At 38.8% G+C, this 16,839-nt stretch overlaps 3 protein-coding genes across 5 annotated transcripts; 1 reads left to right on the forward strand and 2 right to left on the reverse strand.

Moving 5' to 3' along the window:
• The first annotated feature begins 180 nt into the window (after positions 1 to 180).
• LOC125203155 (uncharacterized) lies at positions 181 to 6,209 on the forward strand. 2 transcript variants are annotated; one of them, XM_048101454.2, is made up of 5 exons: positions 181 to 542; positions 3,691 to 5,024; positions 5,141 to 5,306; positions 5,431 to 5,513; positions 5,962 to 6,209. In XM_048101454.2, the coding sequence occupies exons 2-5, from the start codon at positions 3,711 to 3,713 to the stop codon at positions 6,034 to 6,036; spliced, it is 1,638 nt and encodes a 545-aa protein (XP_047957411.2). In that variant the 5' UTR covers positions 181 to 542; positions 3,691 to 3,710; the 3' UTR covers positions 6,037 to 6,209. The 2 variants fall into 2 exon arrangements, with proteins under 2 accessions (XP_047957411.2, XP_047957412.2); XM_048101455.2 differs by lacking the exon at positions 181 to 542 and adding an exon at positions 2,402 to 2,488.
• On the reverse strand, positions 6,142 to 7,096 carry NDHM (subunit NDH-M of NAD(P)H:plastoquinone dehydrogenase complex). Its single transcript, XM_048089189.2, has 2 exons — positions 6,591 to 7,096; positions 6,142 to 6,420 (listed from the first exon to the last, which is right to left on the reverse strand). The coding sequence occupies exons 1-2, from the start codon at positions 7,014 to 7,016 to the stop codon at positions 6,241 to 6,243; spliced, it is 606 nt and encodes a 201-aa protein (XP_047945146.2). The 5' UTR covers positions 7,017 to 7,096; the 3' UTR covers positions 6,142 to 6,240.
• Positions 7,097 to 8,762: 1,666 nt separating this feature from the next.
• On the reverse strand, positions 8,763 to 16,839 carry LOC125195111 (uncharacterized). 2 transcript variants are annotated; one of them, XM_089062026.1, is made up of 9 exons: positions 11,790 to 16,839; positions 11,503 to 11,653; positions 11,332 to 11,425; positions 11,033 to 11,107; positions 10,444 to 10,534; positions 10,009 to 10,279; positions 9,885 to 9,927; positions 9,708 to 9,811; positions 8,763 to 9,312 (listed from the first exon to the last, which is right to left on the reverse strand). In XM_089062026.1, the coding sequence occupies exons 1-9, from the start codon at positions 16,694 to 16,696 to the stop codon at positions 8,956 to 8,958; spliced, it is 6,093 nt and encodes a 2,030-aa protein (XP_088918152.1). In that variant the 5' UTR covers positions 16,697 to 16,839; the 3' UTR covers positions 8,763 to 8,955. The 2 variants fall into 2 exon arrangements, with proteins under 2 accessions (XP_088918152.1, XP_047949263.2); XM_048093306.2 differs by having other exon boundaries at positions 11,299 to 11,425.

A 16,839-nucleotide genomic window follows, 5' to 3' on the forward strand; every position in this document is an offset into this window, starting at 1 on the left:
TCATATTTAATGGAATGGAGGGAGTATTAATTTTAAATGAAATGTGAGCGTAATGAGTTAGTGGAACGTGAAATATATCATAATTTATACACCTTTGCAACATATGATATTACAACTCATTCATCTAACTTGTGTATGGATTAATCCTTTTCAGGGCGGACGAGTTTCCACATGACGGTCAGGCTCCTCCTTCTTAACACCAGCATAGGCAGCCTTCGTGTGTGAATCTCCTCGGGCGAGTTTCCTCCTCCTTCTTATCCATGAGTCTCGATTATGCATCTTCTCATGGTCCTCAGGCACCCTAGGCTTCTTCGCGTCTGCCTTACGCAGTTGTTTCATCACACCCTTGCCTTTCGCGTGTGACTTCCCTTTCGAGCTCTTGGCTGGTGTTACTCGAGCAGCACGGTCACGTGGAGACTGCGCCGGCTGCAAACCACTTTTAGGTAACGGCACCTTGTTTTTCTTACTGGTTTGAGCTCTACCACGGTGATCAGCTTGTGGAGATGTAGCAAGCAATCTCGATTCTTTGAAGAATTTTGAAGGTATAGCTTTCTCTCTGTAGAATCATGTTTTAGAATTTTATATGTTGTTACGTGAATCATTTAACGTTTTTAACATGCAACACTTTTATATTACATGATAGATTTAGTCTTAATAATCATCTAAATACATCATATACTTTGATTTGTTTGAATTCCAAAATTTCCACAGCAAACTCCCAATATGATTACTCATATACTCCTCCATGCCTTCAATATTGTAATATTTTGATAGGGCACAAGTTTTAAGAAATATAATGAAAAGTGAGTTGAAAAAATTAGTGGAGAGTGAATCATACTTTTATATTAATTTTATACTCCCTTCTTTGTAGTAGAGTCATTTCATTTTCTGTACTCGTTTTTAGAAAAATGATAATAAATAGTTAAGTAGAGAAAAAGTAAAGTAAGAGAGAATACTGTAGAGAAGAGTCTTATCTACATAATTCTCGCTCTTACTTTACTTTTTCTTTACTTTAATTATTTATATCATTTTTTCAAAACTAATGCAGAAAATAAAATGACTCTACTACCGTGAAACAGAGGAAGTAATAAAATGTGAGTTGGAATGCGTTAGTGGAATATGGGGTCCACTACCAAAATAGTAAAAAGTGAAATGTAACAAATTTTGTGAGATGAACGAAAATAGAAAAAATGTGACAAAATTTAAGGGACGGAGTAGGGAGTATTTGTTTGAAAAGAAATGAGTTTTAATGCATAATTAGTAAAGTAAGGGAGAGATAGAAAGAAAAGTGAGCGAAGTGTTGTTAGTGGAGAATGAGTTCCATATGTTAGAGAAATTTTGTTTTTTTAAATAGAAAGCTTCTAATTTTATGAAACAAACTAAAATAATAATTTCTATTTTTAAAAGAGAGAAATACTAATAAATATTTAGGTTCAAACACCAAATTACCAGAATTTGCAGGCCTATTTATAGTTGAATTATACAGTAGTAGTATTTCTAATACTGTGTACATTTGTTTTCATTTCACTCTTTATAATTTAAACGAATATTTATTTATCTAGTTTTTAAGAAAATGATATTACTAGTAGTATTTATTAACTTGCATAGGAGCCAGCTCTGCGTATATTGTGCAATAGTTAATGTGCCCTTTTTAGTTGGCTTAAATTTGAAAAAAACTTAGTAGAAATGTTAATATGCCCTTTCTAGTTGGCTTCAATTTAATTTTCATCTCTATACTCGTCATATTATAATTTATATAAATAGAATAATCTTAAAACAAAATTATTTTAGGATATCTAATTTATATAAATAGAATAATCTTAAAACATAAAAATTTTAGGATATCTGAATTTACATGCGAGTTAGGTATAAGATAGGATATTTTAAAAATTATGAATTCGAATGCCAGCAATTACTTAAATTTACAGGCATACTTATAAGATGAACTTAGTTGGAACGGAGGGAGGTAGTGGTATTTTTTTATGTAATACTGTGTGCCTTTAATTTCATTTTCCTTCTTATTTTATGTAATACTGTGTGCCTTTAATTTCATTTCCTTTCTTATAATTTGGACAGAATTTTACATATTCCGTTTTCTAAAAAATGAAATTAGTATTTATTAAATTGCATAGGATACAGCTCAACACTTTATTGGTAGATACTATCTTAAGTTGACTTGAATGGAGTACATAATTCATCCTTAAGCCTTTACAATAAAAATAAAAATTTATAGTTGAAAAAATTTGTAAGAATTGAAAAGAGATGAAGAAAATTGAGTGAATGAATCTAATACAGGTATTCACATTAAATTCGTGACTAAGAAAGGAAAGATTCTCAATTTTATTTGCAATAGAGGGTCGAAGAAACATCAAAATTGTCTCAACTCTCTATTTCTCTCAGATAAATACAACAACTGAAAGAAGAAAAAATTCTAAGCCATTCTTGAATCCCTCAAACTTCAGAAGAAATACTGCAAGCCATTTCTTAGGTGCTGTTGGTTTATTGTAGTACTCTTATTTTTTTATTTTTTTTTGCAAGAATGGCAGATAGATACAGCACTTTTTTCTATTAAATTGAGTTTTCATAGGGAATTTTTGGCAGATCCAAGAATTGTTAATATATATGCTGTGTGCTTGAATGTTGAATTGTTCAGTTTTTATGATATATATGTATGCATGCCACATTTTTTATTTGTTTAGTTACACTTAATTGATGGTCCCTTCTAGTAAAGATTTGATTTTTCCACTTGTATATGTGTTTCAGCTGTTAATTTTGAAATGGAGTTTCTTTAAAATGTTGGATTGTTGAGTGTTTATGATATATATGCTTGGAATTTTTTTTATAGTCACTCTTAATTGATTGTTCCTACCCATAAAAGATTTGATTTTTTTTTTCACTTGTATATGTGTTTCAGTTGTTGTTAGTTTTGAATTGGAGTTTCTTTATCTAGAATGTTTGATTCTTGAATGTTTATGATATATGCTTGCCAATTTTTTTTTATTTTTTTTATAGCTACTATTAATTGATTGTTAGATTTGATTTTCCCCCTGTATATGTGTCCCCGTTGTTAATTCTGAAAAGGATTTATTTATTTCATATGTTGGATTGTTGAGTTTTCATGATATATGGAGTATATTTTTTAAAAAAAATTTATAGTCACTGTCAATTGATTGTTCCCTCCTATTAAAGATTTGATTTTTCCCTTGTATATGTGTTCCCGTTGTTAAGCTGAAAAGGAGTTTATTTATTTCAAATGTTGGATTGTTGATTTTTCATGATATATGCTTGCTACATTTTAAATTTTTTTTTATAGTTACTGTTAATTGATTGTTCCTTCCGATGAAAGATTTGATTTTTCGTGTTCCCGTCGTTAATTCTGAAAAGGAGTTCATTTATTTCGAATGTTGGATTGATGTGCTTGCCAAAAATTTTTTTACTGTTACTCTTAATTGAATGCTCACTCCTATTAAAGATTTGATTTTTCCCCTTGCGTTCCACTTATTGTTAATTCTGAAAGTTGGATTGTTGAGTTTTTATGCTGTATGCTTGCCACATTTTTTTTATTTTTTATTTTATAGTTATTCTTAATTGATTGTCCCTTCCTATTGAAGATTGATTTTCCCCCTTGTACATGTGTTCCATTTGTTAATTCTGAGAAAACTAATGTTGGTTTTGCTGCATTGTTGTTAGATTTCCGTGTGAAAGCGAATATGTCGATTATTCCCCTTGCCAAGAATCTACAGTTGGAACTCAGCGAGGCTAGTTCCGACTTAAGGTATGCTACTGCTAAATCTGTGAGAAAGCCCGATCACCGGATTTTGAAAAGTCTCTTGGAGAAAAGGAGCCATATGGATTCGGCCTACAAGACCGTTATCATAAACCTTCTAACCTCGGACGAGGAGGCTAGTCCAGGCGAGGTGAGAACTGAAGCAGTTGATCAAGGCATTGAGCAGATGGAGAGGCCCAGGCAAGCTAAGAAAGGTGGGCAACTTTGCAGAATCAGAGGTCAAAATGATGAGCATGGAACTGAATCAGATGAAGGCATTGAGCAGAGGGAGAGGCACTTGCAAGCTAAGAAAAGTGGGGTTAATGGTAGAGTCATCTCCCGAAATGATGGGGATGCTTTGCGCAAGATGAAAGCTGAACCTGATGTAGGCATTGAGCTGATTGAGGGGCCCTCGCACGTTAAGAAAAGTGGGTTTAAAAGCAGAATGGTAGACGGAAATGACAAGGCTGGTCCAATCAAGGTGATGGAGAGGCCCTCGGAAGTTATGAATAGGAAACGAAAATGCAGAACCGTTGATAAACATTACAAGGATTATTCAACTGGGGAGGAAACTGAATCGGATGAAATTGATTCGGATGAAACTGAATCTGATGAAATTGCATCAGATGATTCTGAATCAGATGATGTCGTTGAGATCGCGGAGTGGCCCTTGCAAGTTAAGAACAGAAAAGGAAAATCCGTAGTCAAAGACCAGCATGGTGGGCATCGTGGTAGCGCTCAAGCCACTAAGAAAAATAAGGTACCATTACCTAAAAGTGGTTTGCAGCTGGCGCGGTCTCCATGTGACCGTGCTGCTGGAGTAACACCAGCCAAGAACTCAGAAGGGAAGTCACACGCTAAAGGCAAGGGTGTGATGAAACAACTGCGTAAGGCAGACGCAAAGAAGCTTAGGGTGCCTGAGGACCATGAGAAGATGCATAATCGAGACTCATGGATAAGAAGGAGGAGGAAACTCGCCCGAGCAGATTCACACACGAAGGCTGCCTATGCTGGTGTTAAGGAGGAGGAGCCTGACCGTCACGTGGAAACTCGTCCGCCTCAAAAAGGAATCCATAAACAAGTTAAAAAGGTCAAGTGTCCTAAATGCTCGCGCGTATATTGTAGTGGTGTAGGGGATCGGGAAGAAGGAGAAGGTAGCAGTAAGAGTGTTCCAGACGTGGTCATCCTAGACAGTAAGAAGGTTCTTAACAATGAAATCCGGAGCCCTTTTGTTTCTGAAAACGCAGTTCACAGAAGTGTACGTCTTTTCTTTACACAACTACTTCCCTTTTGATTGAGGTCGTGTTCCTGTTATTAATTTCTTGTTAGCAATTGGTAGTAATCGAAAGTTCTTCCTTTTTGGCGTTAAAACAGATGTGCGATGCTGAGTTTGACTTCAATGAAGACCCTAATGAAAAACAAAAAGATAACGATTTCAAGAAGGAGCTCTTAGAAGTTCTCAGTAAACCATTTGACAGAGCAGAACTCAAAAGGGCCCGGGAAGCTTACAAGTCTGGATTATATGCCTGTTACCATCCCGGTCAGTGAAGATTCTGTTTATCTTTTTGAATAATTTTCGATTTTATTCTGTTTATCTTTCTGATAGATGATGTCAGTTCATAGATTCTTGGATGAATTATCTAATGTATACTTATTGAATGCAGATGTGCAAAAAAGACTCACGAGATACAGATATAAACGGGAGAATTGCTTAACCATCCTTCGTGGATTCTTGTTTTGGCTTGAGGTTAGTGAAAGTATTTTTCTTTTATGCTGTCCTTGTTGACACATTCATGATAGTACCATAGAATATACATATTTGTTAGATTGATGATATTTAAATTTTACCTAAACGTTGTTGCCATTTTAGTTCTTCATAAAGTCATATGTGAACATGTAACATATAAATAGATATACATGAGGTTAGATACTAACCAGCCTTTGTTGCTTAGTGTTTTATCATTCTTTTATTTTCAATATCTAATCACCAATAATCAAGTTTTGTTAGTCAATTTGACTCATTAAACAGTTGCTTAGAAACCTCATTGATACGTGTTTTAGACCTCCTCGCTCCGTTATCTGGTTTTACCGTTTTAGCACTACTTGGACTAGCTTTGTTTCTTTGTTCTTCGTACCTAATTAGAGCCTCATATTACTGTTCGGTTATGCTGATCTGAAATTCTACTCCGTTTCAGAATGTGAGCCGTGAAGGAGTGTTTCGGCCATGGAAACACAGGCGCTACATCGAGCTGGAGCTACCTTCTGACTAAACCCCTGAATCAAGACTATCAAGTGCAAGCCCTTTTCATTGTTGTTGTTGAACAATTTGAATAATTTTTTACATTTTGCTGTCTTTTTATCTTTGATGTTTGGAATTTTCACAAAACTATTTCAGTGCTGTGTCATGCATAGCAGCATAAATGATATTGTTGTGTTTTTACAATACTTTGCAAAGATATATTTTGATACAAGTATCAGTAGGTATCGGGAACTTGGCCGTCGTAGCTGAATCCGACGCGCGGTTTCCCCATGCTGAAATTCAGCACTCTTGCATCCATGTTGTATTTGATCTCTCCCTGGTACAGCAGCTTCCTTATGTAGTGTTCTACGTCTGAACCGATCAGACGCAGCGTGTATTCTGTCAACGGAGCTCCCTGTTCCGTTGACAACACTAAGTTTAACGAGATAGATAGATAGATAGATTATAAAGCTAGATTTTCTTAAATTGCTAACTTGCTAACGCATTGTGTTGATGAGTTAGCAAGTTAGCAATTTAAGAAAAGTTAGCGATGGATCATATCCCGATAGGTAGATGGATGGATACCTCGTAATGGTCAACGAGCTCTTGGAAGTAGGAGTAGACTTTGGTGCAGGTGTCGTCTGTCCACACGAACTCATCGGTGGGGTCAAGGATGAGGGTGAGCTTATCCATCTGCGTCTGGTCGAATGCGCACGTCTCTGGATCGATGTAGGCTGCGAAGATCCTGACGTGCCTGGTGGTGCTGCTAAGCCACTGCCCTCCGTATTCCTTCCCCATGTTTTTGCTCTCCACGTTCAGCTGCGGCTCCACTGGCCGTGGCTTGGTCATGCCCGGCTGCTTCTTCGTCTCTGTTTCTACTTTTGTTGTCTCTTGTTCGACTTCTGCTTGCTGGGCTGAGACTGAGAAAGTGGTGATCTTTTTCAGTTTCTGGCTGCTGTTTCTCCATGGGATCATGGAGAAGCCGGCGTAGGCTGAGGAGGCAGCAGCCATGTTTAATTATGTTGATGTTTCTCTGCCTTCCTCTCTCTCACTCACTCTTGCTTTTCTCAATTTCGTGATGGATTTGTGACCTCATTCTGTTGTTTGTTGATAAGAATTTTTGTTTTCTTGTGTTGGAAGAGTATCACAATACAATTCTATTACTAAGGGCACTCGCAACGCGGTGCTTACCCAGCTCGGACTCGTCCTAGCAATACGAGTCCCCCCTCCACACCCCCACACGTGGCGCGCTGGTATTGAGGTGTGATGTCCACTCGCCGGCCTACTAGTGGGCATCGTTTTATGACATTATTTTTTTTAATTTGAAAAATATGAAAATAATGAAAAAAAATATATTTTTTTTAAAAAGACTTAGCTGTTTTTTTTATCCTTTTTCTATTTTTTCAATTTTTTTATATTCCCACAATCACCTATAAATATCTCATTTTTATCACATTATTCTTCTCGCACCAAAATACTCTCTATACCTTCATCTCTCTTGTTGTGCAAAACTGTCCGGTGAAGGAAGCCATGGAGGGAACGAGAAGGCGGCTAGAGCTCGAGGAAGGGAACACGGCGAATCAAGTCAAACAGCCCCCACCCAAGGGACGGATAAAGCTTTAATAGCCATGTTCTTGGTGGCCAGGATTGTCGATACTTCTAGCATGACGCCATCCAAATTAAGAGCAGACAACCAAAGCACTTGAGCTTCTCAAGGTTCAATTGAGATTTCCGTCACAGCCGCCAGTAGAATAATTTTTTAGGATTTAAAATTTAAAATTTTTAAAATTCTAGAATTTTAATTATATATTTTCAATTATGCAATTTCTTCAATTTTTAAGATTTCAATTTGGAATGTTCGAGTTTTTTAATTAATGTATGTTAAATGAAATGTTTTTTGTTAGTTGTATTTTAAAATTGAATAGTGAATCTGATTTTATTTTATTTTTAAAAATTGCTCACGGTGAAAATACGCAAAATGTTTAAAAATTATTTTATTTTTAATTAACTTTTCGTGTTTATCACTAAAATTTCTGAATTTTAGTACTAAAATAATATTTAATCTGAATACAAATTAAATTTGTTGAAAAAAAAAAAAAAATTAAATAAATTTGTGTGACCTATTGATAGTGAAGCGAAAAGATGAATACGAGATGAAGGGTTGCAGGTGCTATCTCTTAACTAAGAGATTGAAGTAAAGGTGGTATGAGATTCATAAATAATGAATGAAAGAGATGGATAAGAGACAAGATTGTGAATAGAGGTCATGAGCCTGATTAGTTGACCAATTCCTTTACCTCGCTTCTTCCCCTTCTCTCTCTATCTCTATTCCCACATGGCCAGCGGGATAGAACCAGCGCTTAGTAAGCGTCCGGAGGTACTACTAAGAATAAGGACAAGGAATGAGTCCACTTTTGAAGATTCTTACCTCTAGTCATCTAATAAGCTGGTCAAGGCCAGAACAACTAGTAGCATACGTCTGTGTACGCCCTCACTTTGCGGGGAAGAGGGCGGCCCCAGGCAACAAGCTCCTCTAGTACGTTCTGGCCTCTTCCCCGAGAGTCCATCACTCCAGAAGGAAGACTTAGAGTTACATTAGAATCAGTAAGAATCAAAGCAGTAGGAGAGTTAGCAGGTTTAAATCTCTCCAAAAAAATATACTAGTACGAGTTTGAGCCGAGTAAATTGGGTTTAACCTTTCTGTCATTAATCATGTTGCAAAAAGACTGCACAGCAACTTCAAAAACAACAAATAGATTTAACTAATTTAAAATTTCATTTCATAATTTGTTTTTACAAAATCCTATAACTAAACCTTAAAACTGCATATAGATACAGTAAAACCTACAAGTATAGATCATAAACATTGCCTGTACCTCTACATCTATGTTGTTCATCTCCCGGCTGCCAATGGCTGGAGACGAATATATATATGCATGACACACTATATCTATTCGACACTATGATCTTTCTGTGCATCTGGCAGAATTTCATCACATCCTTGATCCATTTCATCATCGCTGACTTCTAAGCTAATATAATCCGGGAATCGTCCTTCATGCACAACTATGTCATCCTTACCTCTCGTGGCGAGCTTCTCTACCGCTGGTGCTGCTGCTGATGCTGAGCTCCAGTCATCAACTCCAACAAGTCCACCATCAAAGTAGCGCCCTCTTACAACCTTTTGCTCCATCGTTGGCTTCTTTTCTTTCTTCTTTTTTGGATGGTGCAGCTTGCAAGTTGATGCTTGAGGACACACTCCAGTTGCTTCAAAAGCCGGACAGGTATAGGTGTGTTTCTTCTGGCACTGCAAGTTTAGAGACATAATAACTAGCGCGTGAACAGAGGAATGTTGTTGTCTTTTGCTGTTGCTTCAAAATCCAGCTCTCTAGCTTGAGGATCAGCGTGCAGCATATGGGGTGAGGGGCTTTATAACAGGTAATAAATTCTTCCGAAATAGTTTGAAAACTCATCTAATTATAAAGAAAGTGCATGATTCAATTAACAGAGAGGTCTTCTGGAGAAGGATGTTTGGGAGACACAACAAGGAGACAAAACGGATAGCTGAAAAACTATATCGGAAACTGATGAAATAAGCTAAGGTTGCCATTCCTATGTTTTGTTAAAAGAACGCCTCTTGTAGATTAGCAAAACCCAAAAGAAATCAATATCATTCAAAACTTGAGTGAAGAAGCCAAATACCTCATTGCCATCAGCACAATAGCCTCTGAGGAAATTTTCACAAACACTTGAATCAGGATTGACGTGTACATGTCTATAAGGACAATTGTCATTGGAGCACAACCCTGTAAAAACAAGAATGAGTTACTGGACTGTTGATCTTAATCTGACACAACCAAAATATGTAGCACTCAGTACCTTTCAGAAAATATGAACAATCTTGCATCCTCTCAGGGATAACCTACATCACAAATAGTGTCATTGCATAAATACACAGAGATACCATACACAAAGATACCATACGACAAAAATCACTTATTACCTTGTGGGTCAATTTGCAGTCAACATTGGTGCATGAACCAGCCAGGAATTTCGTACAGACTACTACTTTAGAGGGATCATGGATGTATGGACACTTCCCATCATCCTTGTTGCACTTTCCAAATCTAGTGAAGAACTGGCAATATTTACTCTTTCTAGCCAATCGCAATCGAGCAGTTCGCAAACTCCAGCGAACTTTCTCACTTGCAAGGACACGAACACGTTTCTTTGGATCTCTAATCAGCTGGTTACCATTTCCAATGCGAACATATCTAAATAAATAGCAAGGTATCAACGAGACCACTTAAACATGCTCAAACTCAAAGTCTGTCTCTGTAATTGTATCTCCATTGCTAGTAAAAGTTTGTTTCATTTATTAAGGACTTCTTCAATAAATCGCACAAGATTACAGAAGCAGTCATGCAAGAGAACTTACTCTTCATTGCCAATCAATAATCTCTTGGGAATATAAGATCTCTTAACATTCTTTTTAGATTGAGGAGCAACTGATGATGATGATTCTTTGTCTGTTGGATATGCATCATGAGACGAGATCAGATGAGTAGATTTCAACAGGTAATGACAACAGAGATGATCATATTATTGTGACACGCAAACTAAATTAGCTCTAATGTTCAATTACATAAGAACCAAAAACCATAGATATATAAATCTCCTGAGGCAGATCAGAGCAGTTGCTTCAAGTTACAGTGAAGTATACACATTCAAACAATGGAATCAAACGAAATGTCATTCATCAACAGCATTACCACTTAATTTGGCATGTAAATGCAAGAGAACTCAGACATATCATGCCTTTAAATCAGGATGAAATCAACACTGAACACAGAAGAACAGAACTCCACTTACAAAAAATCAAACACAAATATTTTCATGACATAACAGCAAATATATTTGCGAAAATAGGAAAAAGGTAGGCTGGGTAATATACACAATATTAAGGTAAATGACAAATTGGCCAACACAAATGACACATAAACTAATGAGCAGGCATATAATGCCACCTGTGATCCTCTGAAGAGTCCTCCTTGTTGGATCCATTTTGTAGCGATCTGAACCAATACGGAATATTCGTTCACCTGTTTATTTGATCCAAAAATGCAGTGTTATATACACTGAGGGAGTATAAAATGATACTACATATAGCTAACATTCACAATAAACAAGCATTTTACATATTATTATATACTATATCTTTGCTTATCTATAAGCATAATTTTCAGCATACTGCACATTTGAAATGCCACACCAGGATTGCAGAGTGGCGTACCTGGACGCAGCTTTACATTAAGAACCCACTTACGAGAAACATGGTTTCTGCTCTTTGAAGCAATGTGAACAGCACCCTTTTCTTCCTTTTTCCTCTTCTCAGCAGCAGCAACAGCTCTTGTAGCTTCCTATTAATAAAGCATGTATAATATACTCACTTGCATGATTGAAGCTGTATATCCATGAGGACTTGAGCTCAACAAACCTCATTTGCTTTCCTTGAACTCCTTTCAATGGACTTTGACCACTTTAAACTAGAACCGCCAACACTTAAGACTTTTGACATCCTAAGAGAATATCCATGACTCGATTTAGTGTAAATTGCACCTCTCTTTCTTGACACCAGCAGCTTTTGGCTACACAACTCAGACAGAGAGAGAGAGAGACATGCAACAAATGCATCATTAGTTTAGTCCAACCAGCTCAGAAAGAAGGGAAAGGGCATTGCAGTTGCAGCAGTGAACAAGAGAGATGTAAGACATAACCACATACCTGATGTTAGAATGAGACGGGTTTATACCCTGTATAAGACTTTTCCAATAAGCAGCTCTTTTAGTAGAAAACAAATGCGGCCAGACTTTCCGAGGTCTCAATGAATTCTTATGCTTTTCTGAAGACTGTGTATCATGTAATTTCCACACAAATGAAAATTTTGATGATCTGCTAGTCTTGGCAAGACTAGATTGCCTCCTAGTGGGAATTTTAGGAATAATTGAGTGAGGCACCAATCCAGACGCAGTAGCATCCTCATTCCCTCTTTTGACATGATTTTCTGGTGATGCTCTTAAAAGCTGGTTTTCCCTACTTTTGTAGTAACCATCAGATAATCGTGGCTGTGTACTATCCACCCCTAATATAGACTTATCATCAGAATTAGAAGTCGCAACCAATTGATACGATCTCCTCTTGACATAAATAACCTTCTTCCCAGGATTCCCTTCTACGGATGTACTTGGGCTATCTGAGACGACGACTGAATCAGTTCCGCATTCAGGGGCCGGAGAATACTTTATCCTCTCCTCCATGACATCTAAAGTTTTAGACGGAAAATCATTGTTGTGAGGATTACTGACGGGTAAAGGCTCCTCCAAGGTGCAAGTACTGCAACTTAATGAGTTCCAATTACGATTTTGGGTCATTGCTTTTGTCATTTCAGAAGTGTTTACCTTCCCTGTTCTTTTCAGAGTTAATGAATCAGCATCACCAGTCTTGTACTCAGATTCCAGGTCACTCTTTATAGTATTGGTGCAAGGACTTGGCCGATAAACTGAGCAGCTTGAACCAGGGAATCCATGTGAAGTGTCATTTGATGGGGAATTTTTCCTCAATAGACTATTTCCTTTTCGTATGTATGAACTCTGTATAGGTCCAGCTGCCTTCGTTGCATTACTCTGAGGAACAGGAGGTTTTACTTTAGGTTTCGCAACTGAAGCAGTGGAGTCAACAGTTCGACACCACGTCCTTGATTTTGTGGCATGAGAAGGATACAATTTCTTCGTATTACTAAAATTTGAAGGATGCTGCACAGGAAAAACTTTAGTAACGGCAGAAGGAACCTGGTCCTTACTCCAAGTAAGTTTACCATGTACTGGATAACATTTCTTGACAAACTGACTGGTATTCTTAAGTAGAGATTGTGGCGCGACATGATTAGTTTCTGATTTGTTCACAGCTTCCTCTAAACATTTCCCAAGAGAATTGGTATTTGGATCAGCAAACACATTCTTTTTGTGGGATATTTTGTCACTCCGACAAATCATTTCGGTATCTGATAGGCAGGCGGATGTCTCAGTGTTTCTGGAAATGCATGAATCCGAGTAAACTTGCAGCCCTTCAGGAGAAGACATGCAAGATCGCATGTCAAAGCTAGATGCTAACGATTCATCTCCAGAATCAGAAGCACTGGGACCATTTCTGTAAGAACACGATATGCCACTAGTAATTAAAGCCAGATCATCAATCCCTAGTAATATGTCTTTATCTACCAGATTCTCGTCCTGATTTGCAACATTTAAGTCTTCACCTCGTGCATCTATGGTTCGACATTGTGAGATGGTTGTGGGTGCTGATGAAGTATTCCCACTTTGCTCAGCTCCCAATTCAGATGGCCTGGTGGGATGCTGCTCAAGAATTAGCGGACTACTGAACCCATCTGCAATTGTATCATCTTCAGAAAGAGATGAAATACTCGATCTTGGGCTGGAAAGTTTCTGCTTCTTCTGGGAGCCTTGGGATGAGCCATTTGCAGTAACATGAACCTCTAGGTCTGAATTCTGTGCTCCAGATGGGCCTTCTTGTAAGCAATTAACCTCCTTGCATCTGTCTTTCTCACCAACAAAGTCACCATCCATTGCAGGAACAATATCCTTTAGCAAACAGCTCGTGTTTCCACCATCAGTGAATCTAACTGTTTCAACATTCACATTGGTCTTCGTACGAGAAACACCCATCTGATCACCTCTATGTTCCCTCTTCCTAGTAACCTTGGATGAGTTCGCAACAGGTATACAAGTTTCACTGTCAATTATCACCTTGGAGGATGAATTATCAATGGACACACAAATTTCTCTGCCACTTATCATCTCGGGAGATCCTTCAATAGAGTAAACATTATGTGGGAGAACAGTTCCCATATTATCTGGAAAAGATGCTTCAAATTCAGGTGAAGTCTCCTTATTATTCGCCGAAAGTATGCAGGAACCGACTGAGATGTCAAAAGCAACATTTGGACAATCTGTAACAGCAGCACCTTCTAAACTTCTGAATTGCTTTGCATCAGACATAACTTGGGGCATATCATCATGGGGCTGGAGAAAGTCCTTTGAGTTAGCATCTTTAAATCCAACATCAGAGATGATAGGATGCCCTTTAATTTGCATTGCCTCACCCATATTAGGATGTTCGCTAACTTCATCTTCTATATCTCTACCAAATTTAGTATATTGGCTAGCAGGCTTAATTGCACCCCTATCTGCATCACATACAAAAGCTTTATCGTGTACATATTTGTTTGAAATGTTCATATCCTGATTGACGTCCAGACTGTCTCCACGATCAGCTTTCTCTTGAGATGAAAAGTTTTCATGTGCCTGATGTGCAACCCCATCAGCTCGCAACTGGTGCACATGGTCAGCATCCTCAGTTGTAGTTACCAATCCCCCAGAACGACCAGAACACTTGGTCATTACATCATGGACCACATATGACGATGCAGGTCTTGTGTTCAAAGTGTTCTGTTTCCGCTCCAGCCCGTGTCTTGCGTTCAAATTGCTCCTTTTTCTCTTCAATTTAGGAACCAAGGGTTGACAAGCATCAACTTCGATGGCATGATTTTCTCTTTCCATCTGTGGATCGGCTCCAAGCAAAGGGTGCTTTGTTGCTCCTATATCAATATGCTCTTGTGAAGCTTCTTGTGGATCAAATTGGAAATCTGAAACTATATCCTGTTTGGCGGCAGGCAAAGCAGACACATCACACCCTGTTCTTTCTTTCACTGAATTTGACCTTACACTTAATTCAGTAGATGGATGAGGTGACACCTGAATAGCCTTTGCCACAAGAGCATTTGACTTGAATGAAATAGAAAGCTCCATAGGACTCTGCTCCCTCTCTCTGTTAACTTCCATTCTTGTCTGCATCTTCGCAGATCCTTTTTCCTTGACCTTGAAACTACCTCTATTGGAGTCGTTTGCCAAGTGTTGAGATTTAAAACCTCCAATGTGCCTGCTGCGAATTTTTCCTTGTTGAGTCCTAAGTAATGTATTCTTTTTCTGCAATCTCTTCTTCTTATCAGGCCAAATCAACTCCCCATTATCAACATTGCAAACCCCAGCCCCTAACCTACCACTAAATCTACCCAAACTCGGATTGTCGTCAGCAAATTCTGGTTTCCTGTTCCCCAATCGAGACAAAACTCCACCCAAACTCTGATCAGCCTCAGAATATTCTGGTTGCCTGTTTCCAAGTCGAGACAAAACCCTACCAAACCTTAGATCACTCTGAGGAAGCTCTGGTTGCCTGTTTCCCAGTCGAGACAAAACTCCAGCAGATCTGCTATGTTCCCGTCTCATCTCATCATCATCCATCTGAATATACACCTTGTCTCCCAGATTGTTCATACCACTATCCCATCTCCTCTCATCAAAACTATGCTCCCTGTACAAGTCACGACTCCAGTCATTCATACCAGTATCCAATCTCCTCTCATTATAATCACGCTCCCTGTACAAGTCATGACCCCGATCATTCATACCAGTATCCTTCCATCTCCTCTCATCATAATCACGCTCCCTGTACAAGTCACGACCCCGATCATTCATAACAGTATCCTTCCATCTCCTCTCATCATAATCACGCTCCCTGTACAAGTCACGACTCCGATCATTCATACCAGTATCCTTCCATCCCCTCTCATCATAATCACGCTCCCTGTACAAGTCACGACTCCGATCATTCATACCAGTATCCTTCCATCCCCTCTCATCATAATCACGCTCCCTGTACAAGTCACTACTCCGATCATTCAAACCAGCATCCTTCCATCTCCTCTCATCATAATCACGCTCCCTGTACAAGTCACGACCCCGATCATTCATAACAGTATCCTCCCATCTCCTCTCATCATAATCACGCTCCCTGTACAAGTCACGATTTCGCTCATTCATACCAGTATCCTTCCATCTCCTCTCATCATAATCACGCTCCCTGTACAAGTCACGATATCGATCATTCATACCACTATCCCATCCCCTTTCATCATATTCCCTCCTCCTGTCCAATTCAGAACCCCAATCACGAAGTCCACTATCCCATATCCTGCCATCATCCCTCTTTCTACACAGCTCAAAACTCTCAGGAATTACATCACGATATCTATCAATAATCCCTCTATCAGTCTCCGGAACCCTGCTATGAGCTCTCGGAGCACCCCAACCTAAATCTCGATCCCAATTCCCAGGCAATTCACGTATATCATCAATACGACCCCGAGAAAAATTGTCATGTTCAAAGACAAGATTCCTCTCGGGATAATCACGAACAACTCGCAAGGGTACGTCATCTCTCGGAGGCGGTGGCGGTGGAGGTGGAGGCGGAGGCGGAGGAAGGGTGGGGTGGATATAGGGTTTTTGTAGCGGATCGAATTCGTAACGGAGGGATCGCTCAATAATTGGATATCGCGGCGGAGAGAAAGCAAATCGCGGAGGATGGAGGGTTGGAGACATGTGATGAATTTGTAGGGGAGGCGGAGGAGGAGGAGGCGGTGGTGGAAGAGGAGTATTCAACGAAGGGGTTTGTGGTGGGGGGAGGAAATCAGGAGGGTGGAGGACGTTCTCATACCTGAGGTGGTGGTGGCGGCTGAAGGCAGGCGGCGGCGGTGGAGGCGGAGGCGGGAGATCCATTGGGCGGCGGCGATTGGTCAATTTTGCGTGAGCTAGAATTATGCGGTGTTGATTTCTTTGTTGAGTAATTCCAATTAGCCGGCGGAAAAAGAAAAACAAAAACAAAAACAAAAACAATTAATATTGTTTGTGTATATCCAATT

The sequence above is a fragment of the Salvia hispanica genome, chromosome 6 (genome assembly GCF_029641045.1).
Source record: "Salvia hispanica isolate PSC_SH4W2 chromosome 6, Shi_PSC_v1, whole genome shotgun sequence".
Lineage (NCBI taxonomy): Eukaryota > Viridiplantae > Streptophyta > Magnoliopsida > Lamiales > Lamiaceae > Salvia > Salvia hispanica.

Excerpts from the sequence above, each read along its gene's own strand:
- LOC125203155 (XM_048101454.2), top strand. The coding sequence starts at position 3,711 with ATGTCGATTATTCCCCTTGCCAAGAATCTACAGTTGGAACTCAGCGAG. Across the intron at positions 5,025-5,140 it reads AAAACGCAGTTCACAGAAGT|ATGTGCGATGCTGAGTTTGA; the intron begins GTACGTCTTTTC and ends GCGTTAAAACAG. Across the intron at positions 5,307-5,430 it reads ATATGCCTGTTACCATCCCG|ATGTGCAAAAAAGACTCACG; the intron begins GTCAGTGAAGAT and ends TATTGAATGCAG.
- NDHM (XM_048089189.2), bottom strand. The coding sequence starts at position 7,016 with ATGGCTGCTGCCTCCTCAGCCTACGCCGGCTTCTCCATGATCCCATGG. Across the intron at positions 6,421-6,590 it reads AGCTCGTTGACCATTACGAG|GGAGCTCCGTTGACAGAATA; the intron begins GTATCCATCCAT and ends TCAACGGAACAG.
- LOC125195111 (XM_048093306.2), bottom strand. The coding sequence starts at position 16,696 with ATGGATCTCCCGCCTCCGCCTCCACCGCCGCCGCCTGCCTTCAGCCGC. Across the intron at positions 10,535-11,032 it reads GACTCTTCAGAGGATCACAG|ACAAAGAATCATCATCATCA; the intron begins GTGGCATTATAT and ends CATATCCAACAG. Across the intron at positions 9,928-10,008 it reads ACTGCAAATTGACCCACAAG|GTTATCCCTGAGAGGATGCA; the intron begins GTAATAAGTGAT and ends TTTGTGATGTAG.